Here is a 22623-nt window from a genome sequence, read left to right as displayed (position 1 = left end):
AATGACGACCAGACCTTGAGCAATTTACACAGCAACACTAACAGCTCCTTCGAAGGGCATCCAGCGCTGCCGTTCAAATCACTACATACCGTATTTACCGATCGCTGTGGACATGCTATACTTCTCTGTGTAATGTTTGGTATTAATTTCGACTATTGTGTGTAGTTCATCTCGTTGGTAAGGTAATATGTTGCCGCTATAACCCAATGTGGGTATTTAATGAGCGAAAGTCTTGCCACAACTTGTGGGGTGCCTGTTGTAAGAGATCCGTGATCCCATAAACATAGATGCTAGTATGCGACACCCATGTCGATAGCAAACAGGAGTCGATTGTCCAGCACTGCAGAAGGCAGTGAGACTAGTGTTGAGTGAGCTGTACTACTGGAGAGACGGGGAAGAATGGTGGTCGAGTGAGTAGTAAACGGTAAATTCACCGGAGTAAGACAAACGAGCGCGTCCCCCTGATCGTTGTGGGGTTGACCCTCATCGAAACCGATTCGCGAGTGATATGAAACCAAAAGTGACAAGTGCCGAGTTAAGTATTTCGCGTCAACCGCGTCGGCCAGCAACAACCATGGATTGCAGTGAGCATTGTTTTGAATGTTAACCATCATCTTTGCCTGTGACGAAGTACTTAAAAATCAGCAACCAATAAAAGATATAACCGTAATTAAACGTGGAAGGCAAAGGCAGCAACTTCCTCAGAATTTGTGTGTTAGTAGAAAATACATATCAGTTTGTATATCGCAACCTTTATGGTTCTTAATAATAGATAAACTTTCAATCATTAACTATTCCGTCTCAGAGCAGCCGCACTCGGTTGAAATACCTCCGAAACCACAGCAAAAACCGATAGCCTTTCATCCATTAAGCACACGGTCATATAATCATAATAATTAACTGTTTGGTGGCTTCGGTAAATCACGCAAAACCCAAAAAGGACATAACGGGGGTGTTTCACTGTACATGCCGAGAATGCCCGGTTTGAGACCTACCCATTTTCCGTGCCAACAGCTTTATTTTGTCGACTGTACCTGCAAGCAAACAAACAAAAAATATCTTTAATAACTTTGCTTTTTCGAGATGATAAACAAAAGATTCACTATCCTTTGAAACGATTCGTTAAGCAGCTTTGATAGAAAATTATGTTTTGTATTAAAACCTATGAGCAGATTCAAAGCAGTAGCAAATCCAGTCGGATACAGGGCTGATGGAGCGGTGTCCGTGTGCAGGTGGTGTACACGCTGGTGGCCGGTGGACTGCTGTGTGGAGCGCTCATCTCGTGCATCGTGGACGCTTTCTTCGTGTCGCTCATCATCTACCAGGCGGCGCACCTGCAGCTGCTCAACCTCATGCTGGTCAACGTGTGCGGCCCTCAGGGCGAAGCAGAGCCCGGGCTGGCGGCCAGCCGCGACCAGAAGCGAAGAGAAGCGGCCGAGTGTGCAGACGTGGAGGGCGAGATGAGGCGCCGGCTGGCCGAGTGCGTCTGCTACCACTGCGACATCGACAGGTGAAGCGCGCTGCCGCGGGGCACTTGCAGGCGTGCAGTCAGGATCAACTGTCTGTTATTCGCTTTCTTGGTCTGTCATTTAGTCCACAGCAGTGAAGGAATTCTTGATTCGTGCAATACAGAAAGGTAGAATAAGAAATTAACCCAAAACGCCCAATTTCCACTAACAATTCTGTGCATGAATACTGAATGAGAGAAAGGAATCATACAATTTAGAACGTCCGTTTCCTTTTATAGAATGACTTCACTAACAAACTTCGAGCCGTGATTGGTCCCACACAGAGAGTTACATAGGGTGTAACAAAAATATGTTCGGCACAAATTGCAGGACACTTCCCTCATCGGTAGACGAACAAATTATGTTATACGAACGTGGGCCGGAAAACGCTTTGTTTCTATGTTACAACTCGTTTCCCCCGAATGACTGTCTGTCGAGTGTTACACGTGGACCAGCTGTATCCATGCCATTTATAGCGCGTGAATTTATTTATTTATTTATTTATTTATTTACGCGTCAAGTTCCGTAGGACCAAATTGAGGAGCAAATCTCCAAGGTCATGGAACGTGTCAGTACATGAAATTACAACATAAAAGTAATAACAGATAAAAATAAATGTTCATGAACCTGAAAAAAGACATTCCACAAGTTTAAGTAAACGCTATCAGCAATACAATGAGAATCAGCTTAATTTTTCAAGGAACTCCTCGATTAGATTAGATTAGTACTTGTTCCATAGATCATGAATACGACACTTCGTAATGATGTGGAACGTGTCAGGTGAATAAAAGGCGTCTGTACAAGATATCACATTACACAAAATATTACATGACACTTAATATTTTTACTTTTTTTGTGGGGGTTGGGGAAATTACTCACTATATTAAAAATTCATCTAATGAGTAGAAGGAGTTGCCATTAAGAAATTCTTTTAATTTCCTTTTAAATGCTATATGGCTATCTGTCAGACTTTTGATGCTATTAGGTAACTGACCAAAGACTTTCGTGGCAGCATAATTTACCTCCTTCTGAGCCAAGACAGAATAGAAGGAGTGACCCATGAGGAAACTCTTCAGGTTCGATTTGAAAGCTCATGGATTAACGCTAAGATTTTTGAAATAGAGTGGCAGCTTCTTGAAAATGGATGCAGCAGTATACTGCACACCTTTTCGCACTAGAGTTAAGGAAGTCAGATCCAAATGGAGGTTTGATTTCTGCCGAGTATTAACCGACACAAAACTGCTTATTCTTGGGAATAAACTAATATTGGTAACAAGAAACATCAATAAGGAATATACATATTGAGAGGCCAATGTCAAAATACCCAGACTCGTCAACAGAGGTCGACAAGAGGTTCGTGAACTCACACCACTTATTGCCCGAACCACCCGTTTCTCAGCCAAAAATATCCTTGAAGACTGGGAAGAGTTACCGCAAAATATAATACCATACGACATAAGAGAATGAAAATAAGCAAAGTAGACTAATTTTCGTGTCGAAGTATCATTCACTTCTGATACCGTTCGAATAGTAAAAATGGCAGTATTAAGTCTTTCAACAAGATCCTGAAAGTGGGCTTTCCACGACAGCTTACTATCTATCAGAACGCCTAGAAATTTGAACTGTTCAGTTTCACTAATCATACGCCCGTTCTGTGAAATTAAAATGTCAGGTTTTGTTGAATTGCGTGTTAGAAACTGTAAAAACTGAGTTTTATTGTGATTTAACGTGCTTTACTACCAAGCTAGTGTCATCAGCAAACAGAAATATTTTAGAGTTACCCGTAATACTAGAGGGCATATCATTTATATAAATAAATCGGCTGATTTATGTGCACCGGTATTCTTCTGCGGATGATTTATTCAACAAAGTGTCAACCGTGATTTCAGTGCAAGGCTATTCTTCACAGATGAGGCGTCGTTTCAACGAGATCACATTCTAAATTTTCACAATCGGATGTGCAGGCAGAAGTCAATCCTCACGCAGTTGTTGAAGCAGGTCACCAAAGATTTTTTTGTCAATGTTTGGCCAGGCATTGTTGGAGACTGTTTTGGCAGATCCTCAGTTTCTTCCACCCAAGCATTATAGTAATTTCGTAGAAAATGTTAGCAAATGTGTCTGTAGCGTGCATTTCATGCACGGTGGAGGCTGGTTCAAATGGCTCTAAGCACTATGGGACTTAACATCTGAGGTCATGTCCCCTAGACTTAGATCTACTTAAACCTAACTAACCATAGGACATCACACACATACATGCCCGAGGCAGGATTCGAACCTGTGACCGTAGAAGCAGCGCGGTTCCGGACTGAAGTGCCTAAAACCGCTCGGCCACAGCAGCCGGCCACCTTGGAGGACCTCCTCATTCTAGTGCTAATGTCAGACGGCTTCAAAATAATAGATTCGGTGACAGATGGATAGATAGAGATCGACCAACTGCCTGGTCTCCACGCTCCCCGGACCTAAACTCATGGACTTTTATATGTGGGGTCATTTGGAAGATCTTGTGTATGGAACCCCAATGCAAGATATTCGGAGTCTCCGTGCACGTGTTATGGAAGGCTGCGGAAGTGTACGAAGTACTCCAGGGACGCATCAGCGCATTCAATATTCACTACGACGGCGGGTTGATGCACGTATCAACGCTCATGGAGGGTATATTGAACCTCTACTCTGATAAAGAGTAACTACGGCCGTAATTTTTCCCGAGGGCACGCAGCTTTACTGTATGATTAAATGATGATGACGTCCTCTTGGGTAAAATATTCCGGAGGTAAAATAGTCCCCCATTCGGATCTCCGGGCGGGAACTACTCAAGAGGATGTCGTTATCAGGAGAAAGAAAACTGGCGTTCTACGGATCGGAGCGTTGAATGTCAGATCCCTTAATCGGGCAGGTAAGTTAGAAAATTTAAAAAGGGAAATCGACAGGTTAAAGTTAGATATAGTGGGAATTAGTGAAGTTCGGTGGCAGGAGGAACAAGACTTCTGGTCAGGTGACTACAGGGTTATAAACACAAAGTCAAATACGGGTAATGCAGGAGTAGGTTTAATAATGAATAGGAAAATAGGAATGCGGGTAAGCTACTACAAACAGCATAGTGAACGCATCATTGTGGCCAAGATAGATACAAAGCCCACACCTACTACAGTAGTACAAGTTTATATGCCAACTAGCTCTGCAGATGACGAAGAAATTGAAGAAATGTATGATGAAATAAAAGAAATTATTCAGATAGTGAAGGGGGACGAAAATTTAATAGTCATGGGTGACTGGAATTCGAGTGTAGGAAAAAAGAGAGAAGGAAATGTAGTAGGTGAATATGGATTGGGGCTAAGAAATGAAAGAGGAAGCCACCTGATAGAATTTTGCACAGGGCACAACTTAATCATAGCTACCACTTGGTTTAAGAATCATGATAGAAGGTTGTATACATGGAAGAACCCTGGAGATACTAAAAGGTATCAGATAGATTATATAATGGTAAGACAGAGATTTAGGAACCAGGTTTTAAATAGTAAGACATTTCCAGGGGCAGATGTGGACTCTGACCACACTCTATTGGTTATGACCTGTAGATTAAAACTGAAGAAACTGCAAAAAGGTGGGAATTTAAGGAGATGGGACCTGGATAAACTGAAAGAACCAGAGGTTGTACAGAGTTTCAGGGAGAGCATAACGGAACAATTGACAGGAACGGGGGAAAGAAATACAGTAGAAGAAGAATGGGTAGCTTTGAGGGATGAAGTAGTGAAGGCAGCTGAGAATCAAGTAGGTAAAAAGACGAGGGCTAGTAGAAATCCTTGGGTAACAGAAGAAATATTGAATTTAATTGATGAAAGGAGAAAATATAAAAATCCAGTAAATGAAGCAGGCAAAAAGGAATACAAACGTCTCAAAAATGAGATCGACAGGAAGTGCAAAATGGCTAAGTAGGGATGGCTAGTGGACAAATGTAAGGATGTAGAGGCTTATGTCACTAAGGGTAAGATAGATAGAGCCTACAGGAAAATTAAAGAGACCTTTGGAGATAAGAGAACCACTTGTATGAACATAAAGAGCTCAGATGGAAACCCACTTCTAAGCAAAGAAGGGAAAGCAGAAAGGTGGAAGGAGTATATAGAGGGTCTATACAAGGGCGATGCACTTGAGGACAATATTATGGAAATGGAAGAGGATGTAGATGAAGATGAAATGGGAGATACGATACTGCGTGAAGAGTTTGACAGAGCACTGAAAGACCTGAGTCGAAACAAGGTCCCCTGAGTAGACAACATTCCATTGGAACTACTGACGGCCTTGGGAGAGCCAGTCCTGACAAAACTCTACCATCTGGTGAGCAAGATGTATGAAACAGGCGAGATACCCTCAGACTTCAAGAAGAATATAATAATTCCAATCCCAAAGAAAGTAGGTGTTGACAGATGTGAAAATTACCGAACAATCAGTTTAATAAGCCACAGCTGCAAATTACTAACAAGAATTCTTTACAGACGAATGGAAAAACTAGTAGAAGCCGACCTTGGGGAAGATCAGTTTGGATTCCGTAGAAATATTGGAACACGTGAGGCAATACTGACCTTACGACTTATCTTAGAAGAAAGATTAAGGAAAGGCAAACCTACGTTTCTAGCATTTGTAGACTTAGAGAAAGCTTTTGACAATGTTGACTGGAATACTCTCTTTCAAATTCTAAAGGTGGCAGGGGTAAAATACAGGGAGCGAAAGGCTATTTACAATTCGTACAGAAACCAGAAGGCAGTTCTAAGAGTCGAGGGACATGAAAGGGAAGCAGTGGTTGGGAAGGGAGTAAGACAGGGTTGTAGCCTCTCCCCGATGTTGTTCAATCTGTATATTGAGCAAGCAGTAAAGGAAACAAAAGAAAAATTTGGAGTAGGTATTAAAATCCATGGAGAAGAAATAAAAACTTTCAGGTTCGCCGATGACATTGTAATTCTGTCAGAGACAGAAAAGGACTTGGAAGAGCAGTTGAACGGAATGGATGGTGTCTTGAAGGGAGGATATAAGATAAACATCAACAAAAGCAAAACGAGGATAATGGAATGTAGTCGAATTAAGTCGGGTGATGCTGAGGGTATTAGATTAGGAAATGAGACACTTAAAGTAGTAAAGGAGTTTTGCTATTTGGGGAGCAAAATAACTGATGATGGTCAAAGTAGAGAGGATATAAAATGTAGACTGGCAATGGCAAGGAAAGCGTTTCTGAAGAAGAGAAATTTGTTAACATCGAGTATAGATTTAAGTGTCAGGAAGTCATTTCTGAAAGTATTTGTATGGAGTGTAGCCATGTATGGAAGTGAAACATGGACGGTAAATAGTTTGGACAAGAAGAGAATAGAAGCTTTTGAAATGTGGTGCTACAGAAGAATGCTGAAGATTAGATGGGTAGATCACATAACGAATGAGGAAGTATTGAACAGGATTGGGGAGAAGAGAAGTTTGTGGCACAACTTGACCAGAAGAAGGGATCGGTTGGTAGGACATGTTCTGAGGCATCAAGGGATCACCAATTTAGTATTGAAGGGCAGCGTGGAGGGTAAAAATCATAGGGGGAGACCAAGAGATGAATACACTAAGCAGATTCAGAAGGATGTAGGTTGCAGTAGGTACTGGGAGATGAAGAAGCTTGCACAGGATAGAGTAGCATGGAGAGCTGCATCAAACCAGTCTCAGGACTGAAGACCACAACAACAACAACTGCTGGTGTTGTGGTTCCCATCATAAATGATTGTAGAAAATGAATTGTGACATGAAAAAAGCTTTTTCAGACTCGTGTTCATACAACAGAATTTCCTCACACAAGGAATGTCTCCTGTAATTTGTGCCGTTCATTTTTGCTACACCCTGTATTACGTCAAGCAGTATGTTCTTCAGTGAATCTTTCACTATAGAGTGGTGTTAGAGCTGTTTTGAATTTTTGGCAGATTATTACTGTTATTGGGGAAGGAACTCAATCGATCCCAGTACCTGCGCCTCATGGCAATGATGCTACTGACTGACCTATCCAGTACCTGCGAAGGTCAGTCAGTAACAGCTTTGTCACTGAAGGGGTATACCAGGTCAGAGGTCCTGACCCGCTGAGAGTTTTAATCTGCCTGGAAGTTTCCAAACATATTTTTAACCCGTTGTTTATGAGTTAAATGCACAAGACATCCGAGAGATTCGTAGAACAAATAACAAAAAAAAATCATTGACGTTCTATTAAATTTGCAGTTTCAAACAGCCTGCCCTGAATCTCACTGCGTGCCTGATACGTTCAGGGTAATGACTTACCAACTCTGTTCAAAGTTACAGAGCTCTGTGTCCTGATGTGAAACGCATGATCGATTCAGGCAATCAGCACGCTAGTAGAGGTGACTGGAGTTAATTACACAGTACTCCTGACACACAACACAAGATAAAATCGGACGAGTGTTCCCCAAACTCGGCACCTCAACACTGAAACGTTCTGGAATTCTGTGTGTCTGGTACCAGAAGGCAGTACGCATCAGCACGAGCAGTGCTCGACCAATAATATTAATAAGATCCACCACAACTATACTCATTCAAATTTATAATGTCGCGACCGATTTAGTTCAAAAGAACGTCATCATGTGCACAGCCAACAGTATTCAAAAGAAATACAGAGTTATGCCAGTATCATGACTTCAGAACAGTTATCTTACGTGAGATAACTAGGCTTTTTAATTGATGATATTGGCATAACTCTGTGAAAATTTCCAATGAAGATTGTTGGAAGTGTAGCCAGATGATGTTCTGTTGAATGAAACAGGTCGTGAAACAACAAAAGAGTATCAGTACATCTGTGCTGGTTTCTTGCTAATATCAACAAGAATCAGCTGTGGATCGCATCAAGATTAGCACTGTTCCATCTCTTCTGTAATATGGAGGAACTAACGATAAATTGCGCAAGTTAGTCGTGTCGCCAGAAGTAAGGGTTATGAGATATTACACTCTTAAAGTTTGCGGAAGAGCTTTGTTCTTGAGATCTAATTCCAATCACATGTTGCTTTAGTAACGTAGGGCATAATTCATAAATAACAGATTAAAAGAAAAATATGCTCATTGACAAAAAAAGTTTTGGCATTAGGACGTATCGTAATCTACTAAAGTATAATACCTCTGCCTGCAACACGCTTATTTCTCCAGTAGCTAAAACAGTTATTTTTAAACGTCTGTTCAAATGGCTCTGAGCACTATAGGACTTAACTGCTGAGGTCATCAATCCCCTAGAACTTAGAACTACTTAAACCTAACTAACCTAAGGACATCACACACACCCATGCCCGAGGCAGAATTCGAACCTGCGACCGTAGCGGTCGCGCGGTTCCAGACTGTAGCGCCTAGAACCGCTCGGCCATCCCACCCGGCTAAATGTCTGTATAACTTCTCTGGGTCGTAGATCAAGTCATGAAAATTGATATATGTTTAGACCACGGTTCAAATAGCTTACATCAGTGTGTAATACTACCATGGCAACTTAACGGAAATTCTATACCTTATTGAAACGACTACTCCTGTATTTCACTGAGATGAGAGTAGCTAAAATGACGCAATTGATTAAATGGCGGTATAGGAAAGGATAACTAGGGAGCGTCAACACCAAGAAAGACATAAAAACCTTGGAAGTTTTACGGAACATAAAACATTAAAAAGTCGAACCACGAAACAAGTTATCCCATTTACACGGACGTTGGTCACACTATGCGAATGTTTCAAGGATCTGTTAGACACACAAATAAAGGGAGAATACGGAAGCGAAAGAGGAAACGTCACAGATTGAAATGATATTGAAAGTTAAAGCTAATGGGGACTTTGAACTGATTGATTGTGTTGGCATATTTTTAGTGTTCAAACAACATTTACTTTTCAAAAGAAAAAACAGACATAAATTATGTTAAACAATTTATATATAGAATACTGCAAACAACTAACAGGTGCTGTAAGACTACAGTGGACAAGGATCCTGGGTTTGCAAAGACGGTTTGTCTCTGGCCCTAAGACGGTGGATAACGCAATTTGAATTGATATAACGCCGATCAGACTTTTGACTGATCAAATCTACTGAACTTTCTCTGTATAGGTGCAGCTGAGAGCAAGTGGCGACTGAGATCTGTACGCCCTGACAATGCCGCAGCGACAGTATGCTACTCTGTTTGATTCATGCGGTGATGTAAATTGCAGCTGGCGAGATGTGTGAGGCAGAGGTGAGACGTTGAGGCGGTACCTGTGAATCGATCGCGCCCATGAAAGAAATGCAAAAATCTCACGGTCTAGCGATTGGGCAGATGAATCGCAATTTACTCTCTACCAGAGCCCCAGAATCACGGTAGATTTCAGCGTGTGACACGCCCGTTCGCTGGTCGTACCAAGGACCAATTTGGCTCATTTATACTCCAGAGCGCACGAGGGTACCAAATATAAAGACTGGTAAACCAAAAAAAGAAATGAGTGTGCCCTCGGTAAACGAGCAGTCCGAGACGTTTGAAGTCACACTGTCGGTACTGTAAGAACTTCACCACAGGCACCACAGTCTAAACTACTCGCAAGTAAAGTCAGTCTCAGGACAAGTCCCAACTACCAACCACACATGCGAGAGCCTCGACTAGAAGTGTTTCCAGAGCAAAGTCGCACACTCGAGTGCTATGCACCACTCCAGAAAAACAAATCCGTTTTCCCCCAAAGTGCACGAAAGACACCGCCTTCACCCCATCATGAGCCAATCAAGGGCCCCAGAGACGCTAAATCTTCCTTCCCACACGCCAGCAGAGATTCATGTCGAACAAGGGCAAGAGTTAAGAAACCTGCATCTCTGAAAAAAAAAGGAAACGACCGATTACTGGATTTTCTCCAAAGTCGTATCAGTTCCCACGACAACAAGCGAACAGATACAATCTTAAAGATCTTTATCTAAATCACCTGTGCCTTGCAGCTTGTTATTCCTAGCTATGAGCTGTAATAAGGATTCTATCCCTAAACGTTTCTCAAATGCTGGAGTTTCTTATACAACTGAGGCAGCCGATGGAAGTGGTCCACAGGCCTTTATGCGGTATCGGCAAACACGAAACCTTGTAAACTTTTATTACATGTGGCTCTGCACACAATGCCTGGTTTGTGGCTCCACCGTGTAGATGTATCCCTTCAGACCGTCGCCCCCCAGCCCAGTCTTTGGCTGGCGCTATAGCAGGTAACACGCCATTGTTCTGTTAGAGACCTGTCTTGACAAGGGGCTACCATGTGTGTCCTGTACGGATGTGGGCCTGTTCTGCAAGATTTACTGAGAGATCGACTCGCCACCAACTGCTATCAGCTCCCAACATACCGTTTCTACGAGCTAAGAATTGTAAAAATACCTCGTGTTTTTAGCGCCCTACCAGGCTACATCAAAGTCTTCTCAGGCCATTAACTTTCTAGATTCCCACTCAAGGTGCATCAGGTTGTAACAAAATCTTCAATAATTTTCCGTATACGATAAATAGTTGAGAGAGTAACTTGTCCTCTCCCACTGCCCTCTACCTGCTGTTGATTTCTGCTTGGGTAGTGTCTCACTGCAATATTGTTTAGTGTGACACGAGCCATGTTTAGTGTGACACGAACCAGAGGAGATGTTTGAAAATAGTTGGAGAATCTCATCCTTATAACCGATATATATGTGAAAAATGTAGCTTTGCCGATCAGGATTGCCCACAGCTAAAACACATCTTAGCTTGGTCTCATTTATTTCAAGGGTCATTCACTCACATGAAGCTGCAAGCCAGCAAGAGTACATGAAAACTTTGCTGTGAGTAGCATGAATTATGTTTGGTCCAGAGGTCATTGCTACATCACTGACTTCCATTAAACATTTGATAGGCGATTGAAAGACCTTGCAGCAAAGCAATATACCCATTCACCCCATATCCTGAGGTCAGAGATGTCTAATGTCCCCAATCATTTATTATGTTCTGGAGTATGAGCTGTTCTGTGCTCATTGATTTACCCCTGCTCTATCACTCATTTGGTCTCAAACACCAAACACATACATTCCCAAATTCTCAGTGAATAAGGAAATCACATGAGTAATCTGTTTATCTTATTACCTAACTTGTATAAATTTGTGTATTATTTTCTACGACATTAAAACAAATACAGGCACATAATCAGTGTCGAGAGCAGTAGTAAATGTGCAGAACAAACATAGCCCTCACGATCAAGGCAGTTCAATTGATACATACAAAAACACAAAAAGATATTACATAATGATTTTACAGAAGGGTATCTTATCGGTCGCTCCACAAGGGTATCTCGGGAGACAAATTTTTAAAATTGAAAATGTCACACAAATTGAGAACATGGCACTTATGCACATGCAAAAACTGTGACTGGTAGGACTGAAGAACAGCAATTTGCACCTGAGTGGAATGGCCTCTGACGCAGTACATGACGTGGTAGAAGTGGCGGCAGACGTCTCTGGTGTTCCATCTCGTCTTGTAGCATCTGGTGTCTTGCGAAGCTTATGGACCGCAGCACGACCCTTGGCTTCATCCTGTTCAGGAACTGGCATGACACTGTTGCATTTGACGTGCAACCCGCCCCTTGGCATAGAAATCCATCCAGCATTAGCGGGACGTGGGACATCCTTGCTCTTCCTGTTTACCTCTGCATCAGAAATCGCTTGCTGGTGTGGGACATCGGATTAGCTCACCTGTTGTCAACAGGACAACTCACTCTCGGCACCCCGCTGATTCAGTTAGGCTCAGCACGCATGTCGACAGTGGTGCCACACAACTTACTTGTCCCTCGATTAATGGCCTGGCAGGTCATTGGCCACTGGGGGATTGCTGTCAGCATGCGGTGGCGTCCTGCTGTCTATGCTGGCTTGAGACGTATTGCCGCCACGGGGGCTGCGCGACATAGGCGCATCAGCTGGCAGGCCGGTTCAGTCGCAGTGGGTGGTCCCCAACATCTGGGCTGCTACAGCTGAGTCATTAACGCTGCCCACTCTGCTCGACTTTCGCTGGCTGGGATGGGCCATGACATCCAATCTGCCATGTTGTTTCCAGAGTCTGCACAATCCTCAAGTTTGGTCAAGTACCATATTCTCTCAAAAATGTCATTACAGCGATGTAATCAATTTACAGAAAAGAAAATAATGATGAATAATTTTTTTATATTTATTTATTTATTTTTATTTCTTTTATTAATAAAGATGCAAATTCAAAAATAAAGTCATTGACTGCAGGACCCTGTTTACGTTGTATGGATGTAAATTATGTGGTATGAGGTGTCTTTTTTTGTGTGTCCACGTGTTTTCGTTAGTTTCTGGTTAGTTCTAGTCCTGCCATGTACTCTAATTTTACGCTGGCGCTACCTCTATCCTCCAACAAATGTGCAGATTTCTCCCAATACTAATTACTAACTTATTTTACCAGCCTATGCTTTTGATTCCAAAGCGAAATTCCACGCATTTAATTCCTTGTATACTCCTCTCTTATTTTTCGATGTCTGGCGGTGTTGTCTGCTGGCGCTGAAGTGGTCAGGAAGTGCGTTTACTCACTCAGGTGCTGGTATGGAAATGGAAATGTCGTGTGGCTAGGGCCTCCCGTCGGGTAGACCGTTCGCCTGGTGCAGGTCTTTCAATTTGACGCCACTTCGGCGACCTGCGCGTCGATGGGGATGAAATGATGATGATTAGGACAACACAACACCCAGTCCCTGAGCGGAGAAAATTTCCGACCCAGCCGGGAATCGAACCCGGGCCCTTAGGATTGACAGTCTGTCACGCTGACCACTCAGCTACCGGGGCGGACAGGTGCTGGTGATTTGCCTGAATTATTTGTAGTGGCATTTATGATTGTGTACACGTAATTTTACACAGTACAAGGATGCCCCCTGTCTCCTCTGTCAGGATCACAGCTGCTGAAATGAAACAGAAGTATACTGCATATATAAGTAAGTCTCTTCCATGGTCCATCATTTCGTTTCTGCTCCCTATTTCCGGGTCTGTGGTTCGCCACTCAACCGCGACTTGCACTTGTCCATACTAATTCCCTATGCACGATGTTTCGTCGACCGCGCCACATGGCGCTGGCAAAATTCCACCACGAGACAGGCTACATCGCACGACAGGCGATGGCTCCTAACACACAGAGTCTTTGCGTCGAAACACGCCCAAAGTGAGGACCGATAACACCATACGAAACACATCCCAAAATCGAGAGGCATATGCTCTATAACACGATTTAACGTCTTGACACCACGAAAAACAAAAGTGACGTACATCCGTCCCTTGGGCAGTGTACAAGAAACCACGGGAAGTAAACAGAAACAATTCCATTGGTCATAGTGATACTTGTGAAGACTCTTCTACGAGAATGCTACGACAGAGTACGATGCTCAATTGCGGTCAAATGATGACAGATCTCCTTACTTTTCTAGGAGTGGAAATCGGACAAACATTGTGAGTTCCAAAGAAATAATAGCAGTACTCAGTTACTTGGTGTACTCACTATTGCAACGTGCCTGGTTTGGCATGCCACGAAAAGTGCCAATGGTTGATGAGGTATAACTTGCAGCGGAATTTTAATTCAATCTGTCACCTGCCATTGAATGTTGGCGTGAAGATGTCACAAATACGCAACTCATTTGACCACGTCCAACAAGGACTCATGCTGGAAACTAATGGAAATTGACAACAACAAAAAAGAAAAGAAAAAAAACACCGAAATAGAACAAATGGAAAATTATGCTAAGCAACACAATATCAACATTAAATTACGTTAAACAGTTCACTCGTGGAGACTATCTGCATACTGCAGTTGCAGTTCTCTTCTATCTTAGTACTCTAACAGGTTAATATCGCTCGTTCCGATAGTTTCTGCGGCATTGCTTTGAGCTGAGTCCGCAGCGCCTGTGTATTAATTCCTGTTTGAATTTTCTTTGCGCAATCCCTGCAATGGGTTGGGTGGCCTTGCCTTTGGTCCCTAGAATCTTGTTGGCCCTGGTTCGAGTTCTGTTGCTCTCTCCCGTTTCCGTTTCGTCAGTAGTTGTTGTTGTTATGATTATAATTTCCTCGTCTTCTTCTATTTTCCCATGATGGCTGGTTATTCCCATTGAAGTCTGAATTTTGGTTTCGATTCGATCGATGTTTTCCCCCATTTCGTCCACCGTCATTCCTCTCTGGCCAATCTGACCAGTTACGGTCATTATTTCTACTTCTTTCCCGCGAGCTGTGAATTTCATTCACGCACTCGAGGTCGCACAGTGCACTCTTCAAAGCTTCGACTAAATCACTGCATCTACCGATGAGTAGTTGCCGTAAGGATAATTTAATTTACCAGTGCCTTGTAATTTCCTTGGGACTGTACGGTTGATCCAAGAACCGGTTCTTTTTGACCAGGGATTCGAAGAATTTGACAGGACTTCGGAATCCTGACGCTTCAAAGTCCTTTGCTAATATGATCTCCTGTTTTATCCTCTCCTGTGTGTCTTGCGACCAATATGTGCTAAGGAATGCGTCCTTAAATACTTGGTAGGAGCGATAACTCTCCGCAACTCCGCGCATATGTTCTGCAATCGACCGTTCTAAGAAATCACAGATAAACTGAAGCTTGTACTTCAGTGGCCAAGATTCTGATAGCACGGGATCGTGCTGTGCATCCAGGTCTTTGGATGTAATGCGTTGTTTGCCTCCTTGTAGACTTGAAAATTCTCGATGCTCAAGAAAAGTTTGTGGTCAGAGGTTCGACGTATCCGCCGTATGAATTTTCCCTCTCGTCTGCAGCGGGTGATTCCATGTATCCGTGCCCCAACGATCCTCCTGCACTGTTACGGTACCCCCTCGTTTTCTCAAATTCACGTAATAACGTTTCTGACCTCGGTAGAGGTGTACAATTGCTTTCCGGCTCTGTCTCTGACATGCTGCGTGTTACCGTCGGAGCATTTTCTATTATGCGTTCCTCAGCGGCAGTACCATATTCCTGCTGCATTCGACTATGTGCAGGGGGTTTGTTCTTATATAGCGGTTCAGAAAGTCACAAAACATTTCTACACAGGAATGAGATTTTCACTCTGCAGCGGAGTGTGCGCTGATATGAAACTTCCTGGCAGATTAAAACTTTGGCCCGACCGAGACTCGAACTCGGGACCGTTCGAGTCTCGGTCGGGCACACAGTTTTAATCTGCCAGGAAGTTTCATTTCTACACTTCTGTTATGCTCTCGATGGCGCTCTACAGGACGAGATTGTGTTTGCAACTGCGCGAGCCTCTCTTGTGCCTGTCGTACCTCATAAAATGGTTCAAATGGCTCTGAGCACTATGGGACTCAACATCTTAGATCACAAGTCCCGTAGAACTTAGAACTACTTAAACCTAACTAACCTAAGGACATCACACACACCCATGCCCGAGGCAGGATTCGAACCTGCGACCGTAGCAGTCCCGCGGTTCCGGACTGCAGCGCCAGAACCGCACGGCCACCGCGGCCGGCCCGTACGTCATAGCAAAAGCGTTTTGTTGTGCGGTGACTCAGGTCTGCTAATCTTTAATTTGAGAGATTTAGGCCTGTTTGATTTCTGTCTGTTCGATTCGCTTGGCAGCCTCACTCATTTTTTCCTGCGTTTCTTGAACTATTTTTTTTTTTTTTGCCTAGCTTTTGGAGAGTTGCAAATGCCTTTTTTGGCTCAGGCACCTCAGTTCTTGCGAGTTTAATTTGTTCTTTGGCCACTGATGCGTCCTTTCGTGCTACTTGCGCTACCAGTCGCGCTGTTTTGGCATCGCGCTTCGCCTGCTCCGTGACCTCACGCGTTTCTGCTGTCGTTTCCTTGACATTCTCTAAGTCTTCTTGGATTGTTGCGACGTCCATTTATACCGTATGAGTAATTTGTGTCTTTCCTCCTATTCCTCCCGTCTCTTTTTCTCTACCTCTTGTCTCTTCCTTTCTGCGTCTTGCATGAATTACATGAGAGCCTCAAACTGGGATCCACCGCTAACACCTCCAGGACTAGATGAACACGATTCCATCATTCTGTGTCGTTTAGGTCGTGATTGTGGCCTGCCAGTCTCACTGGTGGTGCTTCTTGTGCCAGCAGCGCCTGCATTTCGTTCTGCTGCGGTCTCCCATTCACTTTAATCACCCGACTGAGACACGTCGTTACACTCTGTAGGTTCTATGTTTGACATAACTGCCCGATATGCAACGGTATTTACCTGAGAACGCCTTGTAATATTTGCCTGGTCACTTCTAATATTCTGACGTGGATCCATGGTCAAAGAAACACAATTACTTCCGCTACTCTGTAGCAAATGTGCCTTGCTTCTTGTAAGCATACATTCTAATTCCAACCCAAACGCATGTAAACACTAGGCATTACTATGACACTCATATTCTGCTCTTAATTACGCTCCCGTGATCTACTGATTCCTAGTTCCCGACAATGAATTCAAATAACAGCACGCTTGTCTATGCTCACAAACGAAAATCTCACTCTATCCTAACAGACCAGCACAACGCCGTTCACCATCAGGAACAAAAACTTATTTGACACTTAAGTCACAAACATAACACGAAAATACACTCATGAAATAATTAAGTATTAGTACTTTATCTAGGCATCAGCAACGCGAATATACTCTACCCAGTGCACCACATTAAACATGGAGAACAGAAACTTCACTATGCATCACTACCTACGCTCTGACGGTCGCACAAGGTGCCATCAATTCAAAGTTCTACACAAGGGACATCAAATTGAATGACTACGCTAGGCAATACGATCTGACAGCCACAGATAAGGCCATCAATCCGATATCCTGGCAGGGTTGCCACAATGAAAGTTAACGCTTGTGGGGACTGTTTAAAGATTGATTGTGTTGGCATATTTTTAGTGTGCAAACAACATTTATTTTTTAAAAGAAAAAACAGACATAAATCATGCTAAACAGGTTATTTGTTGTTGTTGTTGTGGTCTTCAGTCCTGAAACTGGTTTGATGCAGCTCTCCATGCTAATCTATCCTGTGCAAGCTCCTTCATCTCCCAGTACATACTGCAACCTACATCCTTCTGAATCTGCTTAGGGTATTCATCTCTTGGTCTCCCTCTACGATTTTTACCGTCCACGCTGCCCTCCAATGCTAAGTTGTGATCCCTTGATGCCTCAGGACATGTCCTACCAACCGATCCCTTCTTCTAGTCAAGTTGTGCCACAAACTTCTCTTCTCCCCAATCTTATTCAATACCTCCTCATTAGTTATGTGATCTACCCACCTAATCTTCAACATTCTTCTGTAGCACCACATTTCGATACTTCTATTCTCTTCTTGCCCAAACTATTTATTATCCATGTTTCACTTCCATACATGGCTACACTCCACACAAATACTTTCGGAAACGACTTCCTGACACTTAAATCTATACTCGATGTTAACAAATTTCTCTTCTTCAGAAACGCTTTCCTTGTCATTGCCAGTCTACATTTTATATCCTCTCTACTTCGACCATCATCAGTTATTTTGCTCCCCAAATAGCAAAACTCCTTTACTACTTTACGTGTCTCATTTCCTGATCTAATTCCCTCAGCATCACCCGACTTAATTCGACTACATTCCTTTCAAGACACTGTCCATTCCGTTCAACAGCTCTTCCAAGTCCTTTGCTGTGTCTGACAGAATTACAATCTCATCGGCGAACCTCCAAGTTTTTATTTCTTCTCCATGGATTTTAATACCTACTCCTAACTTTCCTTTTGTTTCCTTTACTGGTTGCTCAATATACAGATTGAGTAGCATCGGGGAGAGGCTACAATCCTGTCTTATTCCCTTCCTAACCACTGATTCCCTTTCATGTCCCTCGACTCTTATAAATGCCATCTGTTTCTGTACAAATTGTAAATAGCCTTTCACTCCCTGTATTTTACCCCTGCCACCTTCAGAATTTGAAAGAGAGTATTCCAGTCAACATTGTCAAAAGCATTCTCTAAGTCTACAAATGCTAGAAACGTAGGTCTGCCTTTCCTTAATCTTTCTTCTAAGATAAGTCGTAGGGTCAGTATAGCCTCACGTGTTCCAACATTTCTACGGAATCCAAACTGATCTTCCCCGAGGTCGGCTTCTACCAGTTTTTCCATTCGTCTGTAAAGAATTCGCGTTAGTATTTTGCAGCTGTGAGTTATTAAACTGATAGTTCGGTAATTTTCACATCTGTCAACACCTGGTTTCTTTGGGATTGGAATTATTATATTCTTCTTGAAGTCTGAGGGTATTTCGTCTGTCTCGTACGTCTTGCTCAGCAGATGGTAGAGTTTTGTCAGGACTGGCTCTCCCAAGGTCGTCAGTAGTTCTAATGGAATGTTGTCTACTCCCGGGGCCTTGTTTCGACTTAGATCTTTCAGTGCTCTGTCAAACTCTTCACGCAGTATCGTATCTCCCATTTCATCTTCATCTACGTCCTCTTCCATTTCCATAATATTGTCCTCAAGTACATCGCCCTTGTATTGACCCTCTATATACGCTTCCACCTTTCTGCTTTCCCTTCTTTGCTTAGAACTGGGTTTCCATCTGAGCTCTTGATATTCATACAAGTGGCTCTCTTTTCTCCAAAGGTCTCTTTAATTTTCCTGTAGGCAGTATCTATCTTACCCCGAGTGACATAAGCCTCGACATCCTTACTTTTGTCCTCTGGCCATGCCTGCTAAGCCATTTTGCACTTCCTGTCGATATCATTTTTGAGACGTTTGTATTCCTTTTTGCCTGCTTTATTTACTGCATTTTTATATTTTCTCCTTTCGTCAATTAAATTCAATATTTCTTCTGTTACCCAAGGATTTCTACTAGCCCTCGTCTTTTTACCTACCTGATTCTCTGCTGCCTTCACTACTTCATCCCTGAGAGCTACCCATTCGTCTTCTACTGTATTTCTTTCCCCCATTCCTGTGAATTGTTCCCTTATGCCTTCCCTGAAACTGTACAACCTATGGTTTAGCCAGTTTATTGGTTATTGGTAGAATTCCATAAACAACTAACAGATACTTTAAGACTACAATGGAGAAGGATCCTCTTTTGTCAAAACGGTTTAACTCTGGCCCTAAATAAATGGATAACCCAATCTGAATTGATCTGACACTGAGTAGACTTTGATTGATCAAATCTACTGAAGTTTCTCTATATAGGTGCAGCTGAGAGCAAGTGGCGATTGAGATCTGTACGGCCCGACAATTCCAGAGAGGCAGTATGCTACCCTGTTTGCTTCATGCGGTGATGTAAATTGCAGCCAACGAGATGTGTGAGGCAGAGGTGAGAAGCAGAGGTGGCATCTGTGAATCGATTGTGGCCATGAAAGAAATGCAAAAATCTCACGGTCTAGCGATTGGGCAGACGGATCGCAATTTACTCTCTACCAGAGCCCCAAAATCATGGTAGATTTCAGTGTGTGACACACCCATTCGCTGGTCATACCAAGGACCAGTTTGGTTCACTTATACGCCAGAGCACACAAGGATAGCAAACGTCTAGAGTTGTAATCCAAAAACGAATAAGTGTGCCATTGGCAAGCGAGCAGTCCAACACGTTTGAAGTCACACTGTCGGTACGGTAAGAACTTCACCACAGGCTCCCTAGTCGAAACTACTTGCAAGTGAAGTCAGTCTCAAGACGAGTCCCAAGTACCAGCAGCACATGTGAGAGCCTCGACTAGAAGTGATTCCGGATCAAAGCCCCACACCTGAGTGCTATGCACCTCTCCAGGAAAAAAATCCATCTTCCCACAAAGTGCATGAATGACACTACCTTCACCCTGTCTTGAGGCAATCATAGGGCTCCAGAGGCGCTAAATCTCCACTCCCACACGAGAGCAGAAACTCATGTCAAACCAGGACAAGAGTTAAGGAACCTGTGTCTCTGGAAAAAAAAGAAACCGCCAGTTACTGTCTTTTTCTTAAGTTTTCACAGAGGGGGAAGGTTATTTTCCCAAAGTTGTGTCACTTCCCATGGCATCAAGCGAACAGGCACAAACTTAAAGATCTTTATCTAAATCGCTTGTGCCTTGGAGCTTGTTTGTCCTAGCTATGAGGTGTAGTAAAGATTCTATTTTTAAAGTTTTTCAAATGCAGAGGCAGCCAATGGAAGTGGTCCACAAGCCTATTTCCAGTTTCAGTGAACATGAAAACTTGTGATTTTTTATTACACATGGCTCTGCACACTATGCCTGGTTTATGACTCCTCTGTATAGACACATTCCTTCAGACCATTGCCCCCAGCCCATACTTTGCCTGGCACCATGGCAGGTATTGTGGCATTGTTCTGCTGGAGACCTGTCTAGGTGAGGGGCTGCCCTGTCTGCCCTGTACAGCTGTGGGCCTGTCTGGCAAGATTTACTGAGGGATGGGTTCGCCGCCTTTTGCTTTCAACTCCAAACATGCCGTTTCTGTGGGCTAAGAACCTTAAAAATATCTCATGCTTTTGGCGCCCTACCAGGCTCCATTACCGTCTGCTCAGGTCATTAACTTTCTAGAGTCTCACTCAAGGTATATCAGGTTGTAACAAAATCTTTAATGGTTTCCCATACATGATAAATAGGTGAGAGAGTAACTTCTCCTCTCTCAATATGTGATGTTATTTCGATGATTAGAAGTTGAGTTAGATTTACAAGTAACCAGACAATATAAACCATTTATCTGTGTGACGGTGAGTCCCATCCTACAACATGAATACATGCACTGATTTGGTTTTGAAGGGTGTCATTAAGCCTTTCTTATCTTGCCTGAGGCAAATTGGCCCAAGAGTGTTGCAAATGGTCCGTGATATCCCACAAATTGGCACTGTCACGGAGTTTATGACCGACCTGGTCCCACACATGTTTTGTCTGATACAAATATAGGTACCTGGCTTGCTATGTTAGTGTGTCAGCATCAAGCAGACACTTCATAGGAACAATTTTCATGTGTAGATGAGCATTGTTTGTTGAACAGTTGTTGCGTGAGAAGTAGCACATGACGACGCAGGATGTCTGTGCTGTACTGTTGTGTCATTGGAGTTCCCTCAATCACTATCAGTCATGACCTGATGATGTACCCCAAGCCACCCCACCCAATGACGCTCGGAATAACACCCCCATGTCTCTATAAAACATTAGATGAATGGTACTTTTCGACAGGTTTGTGCCCTAGTCACCGAGGACAGTCATCTGGGATAGTACAGAATCGAGACTCATCGCTCAACAAAATGCGTCTCTAATCATCAGCAGTCCATACTTCACAGTCACGGCTGTGCTACAAATGCAGCCTTTCGAGCTGTGCTAACAGCAGTGTACGCGTGGAATGGTAATTCCGTAATATGTCTGCTGTTAGTCTCCGACCAGTGGTACGGGAAGACGTAACACAGCGCAGGGAGTCCACTACCTGTTCTCGGATGGCTATGAAAACATATGCAATACTCCAGGGATACATCAACGCGTCGGAGATTCACTTCGACAGCGGTTTGATGCGTGTATCAATGCTCACAGAGGGCATATTGAACATCTCCTGTGAGAAGGTACATTCTGTTCATGGCAGATTCGAATGTGAAAGAATTGCATGTACTGAAGTGTAAAATATGGAGATCTTACTTTCTGGTAGTCACACGTGGTCAACTGGAAACTTGACGACGTGTATGCCTAACTTCATGTTCGCATGCAGTCCAGCATCTGGCCACTGTCACATCCGAATACCAAAAAATCTGGATATTGGACGATTTGAGCAACCGGCCAAATGGTGATCCTCAACGAGACCGCTGAAATGTTGATAACACTGTCTGACAGGTATATGTAATATCTCTATGTGGTGACCATCCATTATATAATCTACCAGGGTTGGGAATAAAACTGAAGAATAACAACAGTATTGCACTCTGGTTGACGTTCTACTTGTCACAGAGAACTGCAACTCGAATCATTTATATACCTGCGGATGTGTAAACGTGTAAGCAGTTACATTGGCCTCCCACTACTTCTTCTAGAAGCTTCACTTTTCTTGTCAGGCAGTGTAAGGCATTCCACTAATGTTATTATAAACTTTCATGGGTGTCAGATAACCTTTTTGAGATGGCAAACCCAAGTCTCGAAACGACTGAGTCGACAGTTATAAGGAA

At 43.2% G+C, this 22623-nt stretch overlaps 1 protein-coding gene across 1 annotated transcript in view; it reads left to right on the top strand.

Annotated features, from left to right (window-relative positions):
* The window catches only part of LOC126188393 (odorant receptor 82a-like), a 139463-nt gene that overhangs the window by 34934 nt on the left and 81906 nt on the right, over window positions 1–22623 (top strand). The window contains exon 4 of the mRNA XM_049929994.1: window positions 1233–1510. Coding sequence (XP_049785951.1) covers window positions 1233–1510 — 278 coding nt within the window. The remainder of the gene's footprint in view (window positions 1–1232; window positions 1511–22623) is intronic.

Source organism: Schistocerca cancellata, chromosome 5, assembly GCF_023864275.1.
Source record: "Schistocerca cancellata isolate TAMUIC-IGC-003103 chromosome 5, iqSchCanc2.1, whole genome shotgun sequence".
Taxonomy (NCBI): domain Eukaryota; kingdom Metazoa; phylum Arthropoda; class Insecta; order Orthoptera; family Acrididae; genus Schistocerca; species Schistocerca cancellata.
Note: the sequence above shows the minus strand (reverse complement) of the source record. Positions and strands in the feature narration are given on the sequence as shown.